This window comes from Xyrauchen texanus, chromosome 19 (assembly GCF_025860055.1).
Source record: "Xyrauchen texanus isolate HMW12.3.18 chromosome 19, RBS_HiC_50CHRs, whole genome shotgun sequence".
In the NCBI taxonomy this organism is placed as follows: Eukaryota; Metazoa; Chordata; class Actinopteri; order Cypriniformes; family Catostomidae; genus Xyrauchen; species Xyrauchen texanus.
The window spans coordinates 25,163,720-25,177,795 of NC_068294.1; the positions used below are offsets into that span (position 1 = coordinate 25,163,720).

At 35.5% G+C, this 14,076-nt stretch overlaps 1 protein-coding gene and 1 long non-coding RNA gene across 2 annotated transcripts in view; both read right to left on the reverse strand.

Annotated features, from left to right (window-relative positions):
• LOC127660205 (RING finger protein 145-like) overlaps positions 1-14,076 on the reverse strand; it is a 44,469-nt gene that overhangs the window by 8,963 nt on the left and 21,430 nt on the right. Inside the window, exons 4-7 of the mRNA XM_052150328.1 lie at positions 7,914-8,005; positions 6,119-6,354; positions 3,551-3,726; positions 2,319-2,459 (exon numbers count right to left, since the gene is read on the reverse strand). Of these exons, the coding sequence (XP_052006288.1) occupies positions 2,319-2,459; positions 3,551-3,726; positions 6,119-6,354; positions 7,914-8,005 (645 nt within the window). The remainder of the gene's footprint in view (positions 1-2,318; positions 2,460-3,550; positions 3,727-6,118; positions 6,355-7,913; positions 8,006-14,076) is intronic.
• On the reverse strand, positions 647-1,874 carry LOC127660206 (uncharacterized). Its single transcript, XR_007972614.1, has 3 exons — positions 1,476-1,874; positions 960-1,041; positions 647-787 (listed from the first exon to the last, which is right to left on the reverse strand). It is a non-coding gene; the product is annotated as an uncharacterized LOC127660206 (long non-coding RNA).

A 14,076-nucleotide genomic window follows, 5' to 3' on the forward strand; every position in this document is an offset into this window, starting at 1 on the left:
AACGTACTCAGTTTTTCCTAATTTTTTTAAATTGACTTGTTCATTGATGTTATGAATGAGGCAGCGAGGAGAGAGGATCTAAATGCAGGCTTCTTTATTATTAACAAAATACAAAAACACAAAGGAAAAACCCTCGATGGGGAAACAAACATAAACTAAGAACTCAGGCAGGGAAACACAGATCAGGCTTGACAACATTCAACGAACGACAAGGAGTGAACAAAAAGCAGGGCTTAAATAACCAGGGAGTGATGACTGAATTAGACACAGGTGAGAACAATGAACAAAATGGCAGTGGTGATGGCAGGTGGATTCTGGGAAGTGTAGTACATTTAACAATGACAATTGAAACCCAGGGCAGACAACAAGGGAATCGTGACAATTGAACTGTTGTATATTAGTAATATCACACTCACAATCTTGTAATATGGCCCTAAATCAGCACTGCTGTGATTACCTATGGCATGTGGCTAGTGGCTGAATCACAGCAGTGCTGATGTAGGGCCATATCGCACTCTTGCTCGTGTGATTTTGCTTATATATATATATATATATATATATATATATATATATATATATATATATATATATATATATAATAGAATCACATTTGTTGAAATATCAACAAAGATTTAAGACATGTAGTGAAAAACAATTATATAAATAAAAACAACTTTTACATGGTTTCTAGAGTTTATTTATCTCAATCACAAAAGTAATAACAGCAAAACACAAACAAAATGGTTGCAGGAGGCACTGGAGAAACTGCTCCCACACTCTGAGGAATCTAAATTCAAAGAGAGAAAAAAAAACAGTAGGATAAAAATCAAAGGAACACAATAATAGTCTTAATTGTTTGTACAGTCCAGCAGTGTCACATTTGAAAAATCAATCATGTAAGTCCAGTCCTGGGGACACAATGTTCCACACATTTTGGGTTACTCCCTTATCAAACATACCTTATTCCACTCATCTGGTTAGTAGATGCTCCAAGACGTAAATTGGGTGTGCAAGATCAGAAAAACACCTATAATGTGCAGTCTGTGGAAATAGACAATATATGGTTTGTCTAAGCAGTCTCTGATAATTTAAAACAAAAATTGTAAGAAAAAGCCAAGGATACTACGCAATGCTAAAGACTACAACAGCTATCAATAATATATTTTTGCTTTGTTATATTAACAGAATCCACGAGATCAAAAACTTTTTTTTTACAAGCAGTACAAATTGTGTAGTTTGTCATACTCTTGAATCCACATCAACTAAGTGTTTTTGTAAGAGCTGCTGATAAAAAGCTGCATTAATCGCCCAATAGTTGATTGTTCATTCTAACAATTGCTAGATTAGTTGATTATCAAAATAATCATTAGTTGCAGCCCTACATGAAAACTATTTACTTATAATCAGCTTGCAACAATCCATCACTGAAACAATTGTTTTGTGAAATTGTAATATAAATTGAACCCTTTCCTTACCTGAAATAACTCCAAGGATGTGAGTTGCTGGCTGGTCCTTTCTAGATCCCAGGTGATCACACCGTTGTCTACAGATCAATGTTTATTCAATGTCACTCCATCATAGGGTGCTTCTCATTTCTGTAACTGTATCCTTATTTTTCTTTGTCTTTTTTGTTCTTTTTCTTAACTTCTCCCTCATAAGAAACGAGGAAAGCATGCAAGGATGCTATGCAAGTGTAGAATCAAAGAATTAAATCAGTATATGTGTAAAATGGCATATCCTTGGTCACTCAAGTGCCACTTCTAAGTGACGTCAATCACTGATGACTCACACATTTCATCCCAGTGTCTGCACTGCTTGATGCGGGCAGCAAAGCAAGGCAGAGCGTGTGTGCGCTTAAAACAGGGCCACTCTAAACTAATACAACGGAACAGGTACTGATGCTTAACGGATTGGACTTTTATTTTTATTTCTGGGGACACCGTTGCGAACTGTTCCACCCCAATTTAACACCTGGATTCACCAGTGTTTACCCACTAACGATTAAGGATTAATTAGAATATTGAAAATTACACATTTTCTCATATGTGCTATTGGCTTTTAGCATTGAAATTTCGATCTCAACCAAAATGATGATTCGGATAACAAATATCAACGTTCTTTCAACTTCACCTTGCCATCTGGTAATGTACTTTCTGTGATTTGAATTTGATCAATTGTGATAAAAGGTGTCATTCTGCATCAGTATGGACTCCACACCAAACTGTTTAGCATTTATCATTGAGAAGTTTGTCATAGTTACTATTATAGAGGAAAGAGTGTTGGCTTAATTAGAAAACTAAAGCATGAAGAAATGTTACCTGTGCATAGTGTTGTCATTCATGAAAGCCCTGTAGCCCTGCAGGTAGAACTTGCACAGAGTGAGCACTCCCAAAGCAACAAATGACACGGTGAAGACCAGACCGAGCAGAGAGTATGGAGTACAACAGCACTCTGCAATACTGAAGAGATCACACACATAAAGGCATTTGGCTGGGAACACTTTCATGAGACTATAATCGAACATTAAACATTTACATACACTTTAACAAAGAGTTTCTTATTGAAAAAATACAGAGACACACTGCATTTACAATGTAACTTCTCATTTAACAAACATCTTTATTGAAAGAAACTTTCATTACATTAATCACGGAGACAAACCCTATTCAGCAACCTGCCATTAAGTGATTTGCTCTAAATCTCAGTGGTGATAAAGATCTCTAATTTTCATGAATTTGTGTTACCCACCCAGAGCACAACTTGCAAGTACTCGTCAAATTTCTTTATCCTCCTGAGACATACGTGGACATTACGTTTTGGCCTCACTATAGGCTATGTTTCTATATATGCAGTTTCTATGCTGTCATTAAAAGGTTAAAATTTCAACGCACTGAGTCATGTGACAAAATAACAAATGTTGCTTTCAGATGCTGTATACGGTGTTAGGATGAAAATAAGGTGCATTTCAAACTTTTCTGAGACCAGTGAAGACAGCACACTCGAGGTTACGGGAGCAAGGAAGCATTCTATAGATTTCCTATGCAGCTATGTGCATTCACTCCTAACATCCGGTCAAAAGTTCAGTGTCAGGCAGCAGATGATGTTTGGACTATTCAACATGTTTGGCAGACATGGGACATTGGAAATCAGTACGTAGATTCAGAATTTTTCATGCAAAATTCTATTTTAACATGGTTGGCAGTGATTGGAATCAGAATTATTTATGCAAATTTCTGATGTAAATCTGTAACGTCTCAAAAACATGACTAACCAACACTCCTGGAAACATAAACAATTTGTTTAAGAATCTGACTTTCTACAGCTGAGTATTATTTAAAATTTCACAACTTAGTCCCACTGTCTAATAATCTAATAATGTGGACATTATTTTATTTTATTATTTTGCATGTTTCTTAGGGGCTACTAGTTACAAATCAAAAGAGGGAATGGAAAAAGCACATAGCAGTCATGCTCAAGTCTCATTAAGTTATTACATACTGGAAGAAAATGCTATGTTTTGAATGGTAGACTAGACTGAACTTTCATTTACCTGGTGAGAAAAAGAAAGAGCAGTCTCTCCCTGGATGTGGGTTGATCTCTTGTGCTGAAGTATGTGTAGATTTGGAGGGCAAACAGAACCAGCCAGAAACACATAAACAACACGGGCAGAACTAACTGATTCCACAGAGACATTCCGAGAGCCAGCAACCCATACACCTCCACTAGCTACAGCAAAAGATAGAGAAGAGCTTAGAGTTTCATCAAAAATCTGTATATATTATAAACAAGAAATACATTTTTAAACCTTTTATAACATTTGCACATTGTCTTGGTTATGTTATTACACCAGTTTATAATTGCATACTGTATGACCTACCGTTCACATTGTATACCTATATATTCTAGAAATGAATTTCTCATAAGTAATCCTAATTCTTTCAGTCTAAAATGTGTGATCATTAATTTTTGGTTTATCTTGCCCTGGGTGTTATGGCAGTCTTAAACTTCGTTATACTGACACTTAAGGCTGGTTTATACTGCTGTATTGAACCTAACCCACAAGCTAGTGTATTGAGGAAAAAAGCCTTAATTTCTGAAATAATTATACATTTCATAAATAAACAAAAGCAATGTAATTCATAGATTTAAAGTGTTTATTAGATTATTGCAGCATTAAAAACAAATTAATCGAAGTATGTGAAGATGTTAAGATTGAGATAAATATTATTAATTATTCATGTTTACTATACATGTTGCCTGCCATGTATGAGAAAAAAACACGAATAGTATATTATGCTTGCTCTTTAGTCACTTAAATAATAGAAATCAATAATTTGCCAAACTTTGAAAAAACAAAATGTAACTACTAACTGTCGCCGTTTTTGTAACTTACTGAAATATGAAAAATAATTTGCTGTCAGCATGATTCATTTATTAATAGAGCGAAATTGTCCAATAACGGTGTTTACCGAGATAAAATAAGTAGTATTTGGTTGATCATATGATTGCAAATTTTAAAATAAAACACTGCAACAAAACTGCTGTTAGACTACTGAAATTACCGCAGTCTTCATCTCATGTGAGTATATGAGGTTCTAAACATTTCTAAAAAAGTACTAAACATTTATGTGCGTGTAAAACTTTTTAACAAGGTTAAAAATACTGAGTGCACCTTTATTTCTTGTTTATTTGGTTTGACATGGTATAAGGTATGGTTCACCCAAAATGGAAAGTTCTGTGATAATGAATTCACCCAAATGTCGATTCCTAACCCACAAGACTTACTTTCTTCTGTGGCACACAAAAAGAGTTGTTAGGCACAATATTAGGAACTGACAATCACCGTTCACCAGTGCTGGGTAGATTACTTCTGAACTGCAGTCTGATACTGACTACAGCTTACATGACTAATATTGTAATTAGTAAGGTAATTACACAAAAGCAATTTGTTAAACTAAAACTAACTTTACCACATAAATGCAATCGGTTTGGCATTAAAGGTATAGTTCACCCAAAAATGAAAATTCTTTCATCATTTACTCACCCTCAAGCCATCCCAGATGTGCATTTCTTATTTTTTTCTGCTGAACACTAAGGTTTTTAGAAAATATCTCTGCTCTGTAGGTTAATGTTAAAAATGTTAAGCTCCAAAAATCACATATAGGCATCAAAAGGCACAAAATTACTTAAATATTGATCTGGAGTCATATTCATTAATTTTATGCTGCCTTTATGCCATTTTGGAGCTTAACATTTTTGGGACCCATTCACTTGCATTGTGAGAACATACAGAGCTGAAATATTTTTTGTGTTCGGCAGAAGAAAGAAAATAATTAACATCTGGATGAATAAATGATGATAGAATTTTCATGTTTGGGTGAACTATCCTTTTAATGTGTGAAGTACATTAAAAAGGATAGTTATGTGTATTTATGCATTTGAATGCATTTGATAGTTAAAACCCTTCCAAAGGCATAGTGGTTCTCTGATGCACAGAGTGATAATTCAAATACTAATTAAAATGTGTTCATCGGGAGTTAGATAGGTATGCACTGTAAAGTTAAGAAAACATGCAAGCACAGCTCCAAATGCTTCTTTAGATTTGACATGGAATCGTTTGTAGTGGATAGGATATTACGTTTTGGCAGAGTTCACATTGTATGGTAGTGTTTTTTGTTTGTTTTAGTTTTTTTGCCTTGTGTCTCCTTGATTCTTTGTAAATCCAGTGGTCAAATGCTGAGTGAGACTGCTCCAACTTCAGTGTATTTAAAGCTACCCGACTAGTGGCTAATATCAGGCCAGAGGACTAATAAATTATAAACAATTTACTGACATTACATGTAATCATGTAATTCTTAAGTAAGCTTGAGTATTTTAAAATGTCATTTAACATAATTCTTGATATTTGTAATCTGATAACATAATACAGATTACATGTAATGTGTTACTACCCAGCACTGCCTTTCAATTTCACTGCATTGATTTCCATACAATAAAAGTGAATGGTCACGAAGACTGTAAATCCCAAACAATCTGCTTAACATCTACTTTGTGTTCCATGAAGAACAATTTGAGGGTGATTAAATGTTTTATTTTTTATTTGTGGGCAGTCTCTAACCTGTGCAAGCTCCCGGTATGCCGTTTTAGCCAGGTTAAATGGCACCAGTAGGTTGGAGGCCAAAAAGTAGATGACTTCCAGGCCTGTGAAAATCATGGCAAATCGATTCACAAAAACAATGGTTTCCAAGGGGACCAAGCACAGCCTAGCCACCAGAGGGAGTAAATGTGCTGAGAACAGCCAAATGCGCTTGGTCTGCATCACACAGGAGCAAAGAGTACACACCACCAGCTGGCCTACACACATACACACACACACACACACACACACACACACACACACAGAGATGGAAAGAAAAGGCATTTTATTAATAATAGAATTAAATCAGGTATAATTACATTTAAAAAATAATACGATTAATATAATTATAATAATGAACTATCATTTAGTACATTAAAGCAAAGCACGACTACTGAATAAAGATCAACTCTGAGCTGTGTGCTCCTTCCCTGCTGCACTCACTGACATTAATGAACGCATCTGTTAATTAGGCTTACAGAATTCAGGCTAATGCCTGAACAGCACTCAAGAACTCACTAGTTAAACAACCAGTGGTACACCTCTATGGCAGAAACTCATCAGACATGTAATGTTTACCCCAAAATCAAAATATGTTTTAATTTTTATTTGCATAAACAAAATGACACCTTTTTTGCATTGTTGTGATAACTTCATGACAACTAAAGAGTCATTTCACCTAAAAATGAAGTCATGTTCTTGATATTGTTCTAAACCAGTATGACTTTCTTTAATGGAGATGTTAGGCATAATGAGTGTGACTGAAAGCCTCTATTGACAGTCACTACTGACTTCCAAAGCATGAAAAAAAGATGCAATGAAAGTAAATATTGACTGAGGCAAATTCTATTTGATGTAATGTGAACTGTTTGAACACATATTCATTCAGAAAGAAATGTAATTCAGTACTACAAATACGTCCATGACTACAATTGAATTAGCATCATTACAGAAATGAGAAGTAAAAAAAAATTCACTTTACAATAGGCTAAAACAGGCATTATTGGCTTAATGCAAAATTTGGTTTCTTATTTTTGTCCCTTAATTTTGGGGGGTAGTGACATTTATTGACCGTTTTTGCAAGATGAATCACCAGAAATTTAGTATAAACGTCAAAAGAGATACAGAAAGGAGAACAAATGAAGAAACAATGCTTCAGGAGGCAAAAGAGTGAGAAAAAGAGATAAAGACTTAAGAACCACAGTGAAAGAGAAAGTCAAAGAGAGAGAGAGAGAGAGAGAGAGAGAGAGAGAGGCGAAGGCATGACACCACAGCATTACAAACAAGGGGCCAGGGGAGTGCAGACAATCTTAGTGATGAGGACGATTGAAAGAAGGAGTGAAAGAAAGGAACTGAGTACAAAAGGTTATGGCATTAAGCTGGCAAATGTTATACATTTAGCAAAAGTGATGAGAGGACAGAATGTCACGGTGATTCTTGGCACAGTGTTTTAAAGGGCGGACAGCTTGTAAGAACGGAACGAGAGCTGGGAAATACCTTAACCTCTGGAAGACCTCTGACATTACATTTCAAGACTCCTTTACATCAATTACGCCTCAAGCAAAACCACCCAACTCTCCACAGAATGACACCATTTCCATTTTCAGGAAGAATGTGATTTAATGAACTGAGCCTGAATTGGGGCCCTAATGAATAAGTATGGGACTCGAGCATGACAGGAATGTTATCACTGAAAAGTTTGCATGTGACCGATTTGGAACAACTTGTTAATAGTGAGATCTGGTGAGACAGTATTAAAAATTATGTAAAAGCTTACAGATGAGCGCAGTAGTGAAGCGGTTGATGGACAGAGGCTCCAGGTATAGCGGACCCTCGTAGCCAGACTCCAGCTCACTGCGCACATAGTCCCTGAAACAGAGAACAGAGACCTTATTCTAAGGACATTCCCCCTGAGTCATTGGCAGCCTGTGGAGGATCTATACTTACAGACAGAGTCAGACAGGAAAGAGCAGTGGAACAAGTCACTCAGTCTGTTTGAATCAGACAAGTATTCCTGAGAGAACATTTGCTTATATAACACTGAGTCCCAATGGGTATGAAAAATAACCACCAAAATTCCACTGTTGTGGTGAAGAAAAAAAATTCCTTCATTCATAGCTTATCACAATAGCATTCATTAACATCAAAGTTAATTATTAAGTAAATATTTTTTTCATTATGCACTGAAAAACCTAAGTTATTGAAGTAAAGTATAAACTATAGAAGAATTGAGTAATGGCATCTCCAAAACTTGTGTAATTAATTAAAATAACTTTGAAATAACTAATCATTGAGAATGAACTTAACTTTTTATGTTAAGGTAACTTGATGCAAGTAGACTTAACTAAAATGTTCTATTTAAATGTTATTGTTTCTATTTAATAATTTTAATTGAAGGGGCCTGGGTATCTCAGCGAGATTTGATGCTGACTACCACCCCTGGAGTTACGAGTTCGAATCCAGGGCGTGCTGAGTGACTCCAGCCAGGTCTCCTAAGCAACCAAATTGACCTGGTAGGGAGAATAGAATCACATGGGGTAACCTCCTCATGGTCGCTATGTGATTCACTCTCGGTGGGGCGCTTAGATGCCACAGATAATAGCGTGAAGCCTCTACATGCCCTATGTCTATATGGTAACACGCTCAACAAGCCACATGATAAGATGCTCAGGTTGACGGTCTCAGACGTGAAGGCAACTGAGATTCGACATCCGCCACTCGGACTGAGGTCGAGTCACTATGCCACCACGAGGATTTATAGTGCACTGGGAATTGGGCATTCCAAATTGGGGAGAATACAAAATAATATTTTTTTAATTGAATGGACTCAAATTTAGGTCATACAATAACACAGATGAAATAAATGGTCTGCACTTATATAGTGCCTTTTATTAACCTTAGAGGTTACCAAAGTGCTTTAAACTGTGTCCCATTCACACACACACATACATTCACACATCAATGGCGGTAGAGCTGCCGTGCAAGGTGCTAGCCTGCCATTGGGAGCAACTTGAGGTTCAGTGTCTTGCCCAAGGACACTTCGGCTTAAGGAGTCGTGTGGGCCGGGAATCGAACCGCCAACCCTGCGTGGTCTGCCGCTATCTGAGAGTAACGATCATACTAACATTGCCTCATTAATTATAAAACAGCTTCTATTTTAAACATGCAGCTATATCTAATTTAGTCGCCAAAAGGCTACATACACGTCTTGATGATGAATTAAGTGAAGTGCTGACCTACAGATTTCTTCTCCAAAGATCTATCAGGTATGTTCATTGTTTTTGTAGGGAAATTGTTTGGTACGATGGGTCGGATTGCATTCTCACCACAAGCGAACCGTTCCAGGATTCGTTTGCATTCGGTCAGAGACCACCCCATCTACAGTAGGTGGTCTCAGACAGATTGTTTTGATGCAGATCCAAGTGCAATTGCCGAACCAAACTAAGTGAGAAAATGCAACAGGTGCCAAAAAAATAAATGCTCTAAACAATCCAGGTGTAAAACATCCTGAGATAGTATTAACAGGGTCCGACAGGGTCCTAATGGTAACATCACATGAAACAACTATTAGCAACAAAACAACATATTACTACAAAAAGCTAAAACCTCCATGAAGACTTCTTAACAACTATTTAAATGTGCCCATATGTTCCCTTTGACCAAGTAAACATAATTAAATAATTCAAGCACAAGGCATTATGGGCATTACACATAGCCTAAATTTTGTACTCAATAGTTGGAGTTATAAACACTTATACACTTAAACACTTAATATTAAGTCTATGGATTCTTAAGAATATACACTGGCAGCCAAAAGTTTGGAATAATGTACAGATTTAGCTGTTTCGGAAGGAAATTGGTACTTTAATTCACCAAAGTGGGATTCAACTGATCTCAAAGTATAGTCAGGACATTACTGATGTAAAAAAACAGCACCATCACTATTTGAAAAAAGTAATTTTTTATCAAATCTAGACAGGCCCCATTTCCAGCAGCCATCACTCCAACACCTTATCCTTGAGTAATCATGCTAAACTGCTAATTTGGTACAAGAAAATCCCTTGCCATTATATCAAACACAGTTAAAAGTTATTTGGTTCATAAAATGAAGCTTAACATTGTCTTTGTTTTTGAGTTGCCACCGTATGCAATAGACAGGCATGTCTTAAGGCCAAAATTAGGTAAAAAATGGCAAAATATACACAGCTTTCTCTAGAAACTCATCAATCATTGTTTTGAGGAATGAAGGTTATACAATGTTTGACATTGCCAAAAAACTGAATATTTCATACAAAGGTGTACACTACAGTCTTCAAAGACAAAGGAAAACTGGCTCTAATAATGATAGAAAGAGATGTGAAAGGCCCAGATGTACAACTAACAAGAGGATAAGAACATCAGAGTCTCTAGTTTGAGAAATAGATGCCTCACATGACTTCAGCTGACAGCTTGATTGAATTCTACCCGCTCAACACCAGTTTACTACAACAGTAAAGAAATGACTCAGGGGTGCAGGCCTTATGAGAAGAATTGCAAAGAAAAGGCAACTTTTACATTTATGCATTTGGCAGACGCTTTTATCCAAGATAATTGGAAAAGAGTGTTATGGATCTTAAACCCATTGAGCTTTTGTGGGATCAGCTAGACTGTAAGGTACTTGAGAAGTGTCCGACAAGACAGCAACATCTATGGCAAGTGCAATACACGCAGGAAGCATGGGATGAAATGTCTCCTGAGTATCTGGACAAACTTACAGCTAGAATGACAAGGATCTGCAAAGCTGTCATTGCTGCATGTGGAGGATAGTTGATGAGAACTCTTTGAAGTAGTTTAAGAAGTTCTGAAAATGTTTTCAAATGTCCTGACTACACATTGTGATCAGTTGAATGCCATTTTGGTGAATACAAGTACCAATATCTTTCCATAAGAGCAAAATCTGTACATTATTCCAAACGTCTGGCCGCCAGTGTAAGTCCAAGGAACACAAAGTTATAAGTAACGTTTAACCCAGTCAAAACTGAATGATTAACTTTTTTCCTGAAAACTGTAGTTTACACTGGATGAAAACTGTAGTTTATTTCATCCAGTTGGAATACAATTCTATGACTTTGCTCACACAGGTTGTGAATACACAACATTGTTTTAGATTATTTTCATAAAATGTTATTGGTTTAATTTCACTTGTTACACCTGTGGTGTTCCAGGTCTAAAGTGACAGGCCAATGAAAATGAATGGATTAGACTACAAAATACAAGAAATATTATGTGTTCTGGAGCATCACAAACATACAGATTAGCACATATATGGATGTGTATTTGCACACACACAGCATGTGCTGAGCGCCCTTTTGTGCATTGTCTTTCCATGTACAGTCTCTAACAAATAATTCAAGACATACTTATAATATTATGTTGTGTTTGGGCTTGTTTGAATCGGGATAGTCTGCTGTAAGTTACAATATGCCATTGTCTATGACATAGACAATGGCATATTGTCAACAACACAGACTATGTTATATGTATAGTTCAAGAAGAAATAATGAAAAACATGACAAAAAGGCACTATTGTTTATTATATTTGTGTGTCTGGAATTTCATACACTAATATTCTCTACAGTTTGGCCTATGAGTGAAACAAATTTGCACAATGCATTTTCTAACTGAAATCTTTAAAAGGGTGTATAACACATGGCTATCTCATCTTTTTTTTATGTTTTTACCAACTCTGAATATAATTGTTGTGATAAAAAATTTGTAGATTATTAGAACAAAACAGTTAAAATTCCACAGCAAATAAAAAATAATTATTTAAGAATCAGTAGGTTTAGATTCATGCATTGTGAAGTCCAGATTCTAAGCTTTAACATGACTCTTATTTTATTTAGATCATGCAAGTAGTTTTTAATTTATTACATAATTATTATTATTTTTAATATTTTCTGCAGGGAGTGCCCTCACTACCCCAGAATGAGCTTAGTTCAATTAATCTTTCTATCAATAAAATATATGTATTTTTAAAATACACAGCAAAACATGATAGCCCCATTAAATGATGTTAACTCATTTCTAATCTTTAACTCCAATTATCATGACAAGTTTTGGATATTGAACTCAAGTTTAAAAAAAATGCAACTTAAAGTAATCCATTGTCTTGACTACTTGTGGGTTTTGTCTCGGTTTTCAATGATCATTTAACACATGTCTGTAAGTGAAAAAGAGGAAGGGGAGGAGGAGGAGGAGGGGCGATACTGAATGGGAAATTCAAGATTAAAAGAAGTTGCTGCCTCTTTAACTGAGATAGAGTAGCTGAATTACTGTTGAGTAACACAAAGTTGGCGCAGAGGTGAGTTTGTATTTTTTAACTTGTGTTGATGCGTGGTGAAAAGTTCAGCACATTGACCATGCTCTGCATGTGACCGCACCAGTTCTGTAAACATTGGAGAAACCTGGATTTTATTTTGATGAAATGGATGTTTTCACAAACAGTCTTTATTAGAACCTGTTGTCCTACTAGGAATGAATTGTTAAAGCCAAGCCCAAGCCAATGTTAAAGCTTGTGTAACTTTGTTCTTGTTAAAATTAATCTTGTATTTTTGAGCAGATAAGTTGTAAGTTCATTCATTGTAAATAAAATAAGGAAACTGGCAAACTTGCTGTTATTAGTCAAAATGAGAAATACATTTAAGAAACAATTTCAAAACATTAGTGGGCTTAACTTAAAATGGCAATTGATATAGTGTAAATATAGTTTAAGTTATCTTGAAGAGTGAGTTGAAATAGTGAGGAACTCTATGTTTATTTGACAAGATAAAGTGAGTTTTCTAGAATTGATAATGTAAATGACAACTTAAACAACTTGTAAAACGTAACTATTTGAGTTGAAACAAATGTTATGTTCAGGTTTTTAAGGCAGCAGGTGAACTTTCATTTCTAAGTTTAAACAACATGAAATGTTTTACAGTGCATGTTCAAAAAAGAAGTACAAAATCTGTCAAGATTATTAAAAAAAAGAAGTTGACAAAAAAATCTAATGCAATATCTTGGAATAATATATTCAATATGAGAGATTAATTAACAATCTTAGTATCAATCTTAGGAACACTGTGGCAGGGCGGAGGGCAGGGCCGGGTTGTGATTCTACACACCCGGTTTCTTATCAGGCTAATCAAGCCTCCGAGAGGGATAAAGGCCGAATACGGAGGATTGTGCGGGAGAGAGAGAGAGAGAGATCGTTTACGGACATGTCCGTCATGTGTGTGTTTGTCTTTTGTTTAAGTTTATCATTAAAATATTATTTACATTGTCAAGCTGGTTCTCGCCTCCTCCTTTCCATTGAACTTCTTTACGAACACAAAAGCAACAAACACAACACATGGATTAATTAAGACAACTTGATTATTCCAGTAGCAACAACCTTAGGGTTTACAGTGTGTGTGATTCTCACAAAACCTCTCAAAGACATGTATGGGTCTAAATGTGTATGTTTTAATGCCAAGATCTTACGTTTCTACATTCTCAATGAATAAGAAATTTAATAAAAACAATTTTTGGGTTATGTTTATTTGATACAGCATAGATGGCATGGTTCTTTTAGGAATGCTCTCATCTCTTCTCTTAACCTTTACAAGATTAAAACCTCTCTTTGTGAAATGTTATACAAAAGTTGTTTGTCAGTGATTATCTTTTACTATCAACCACAACTGTGTATTTGCTGTATACATTTTCTGCACTACACTTTATATTAAGTTGTTATGATTTATGTTTTTGTTCTTCATACAGATGTTTTGTATCAGTTTGCTTGTTTCCCCCTTTTTTTGTTGTAAAGCATCCTGGGTTTAGAAAGGTATAAAGGTCATGCAATATAAATCACAGTCAAAAAAAACTATTGATATAGTATTCAAAATTAAAAGCATTTAGATACTTCATGGCTGTCAAACATT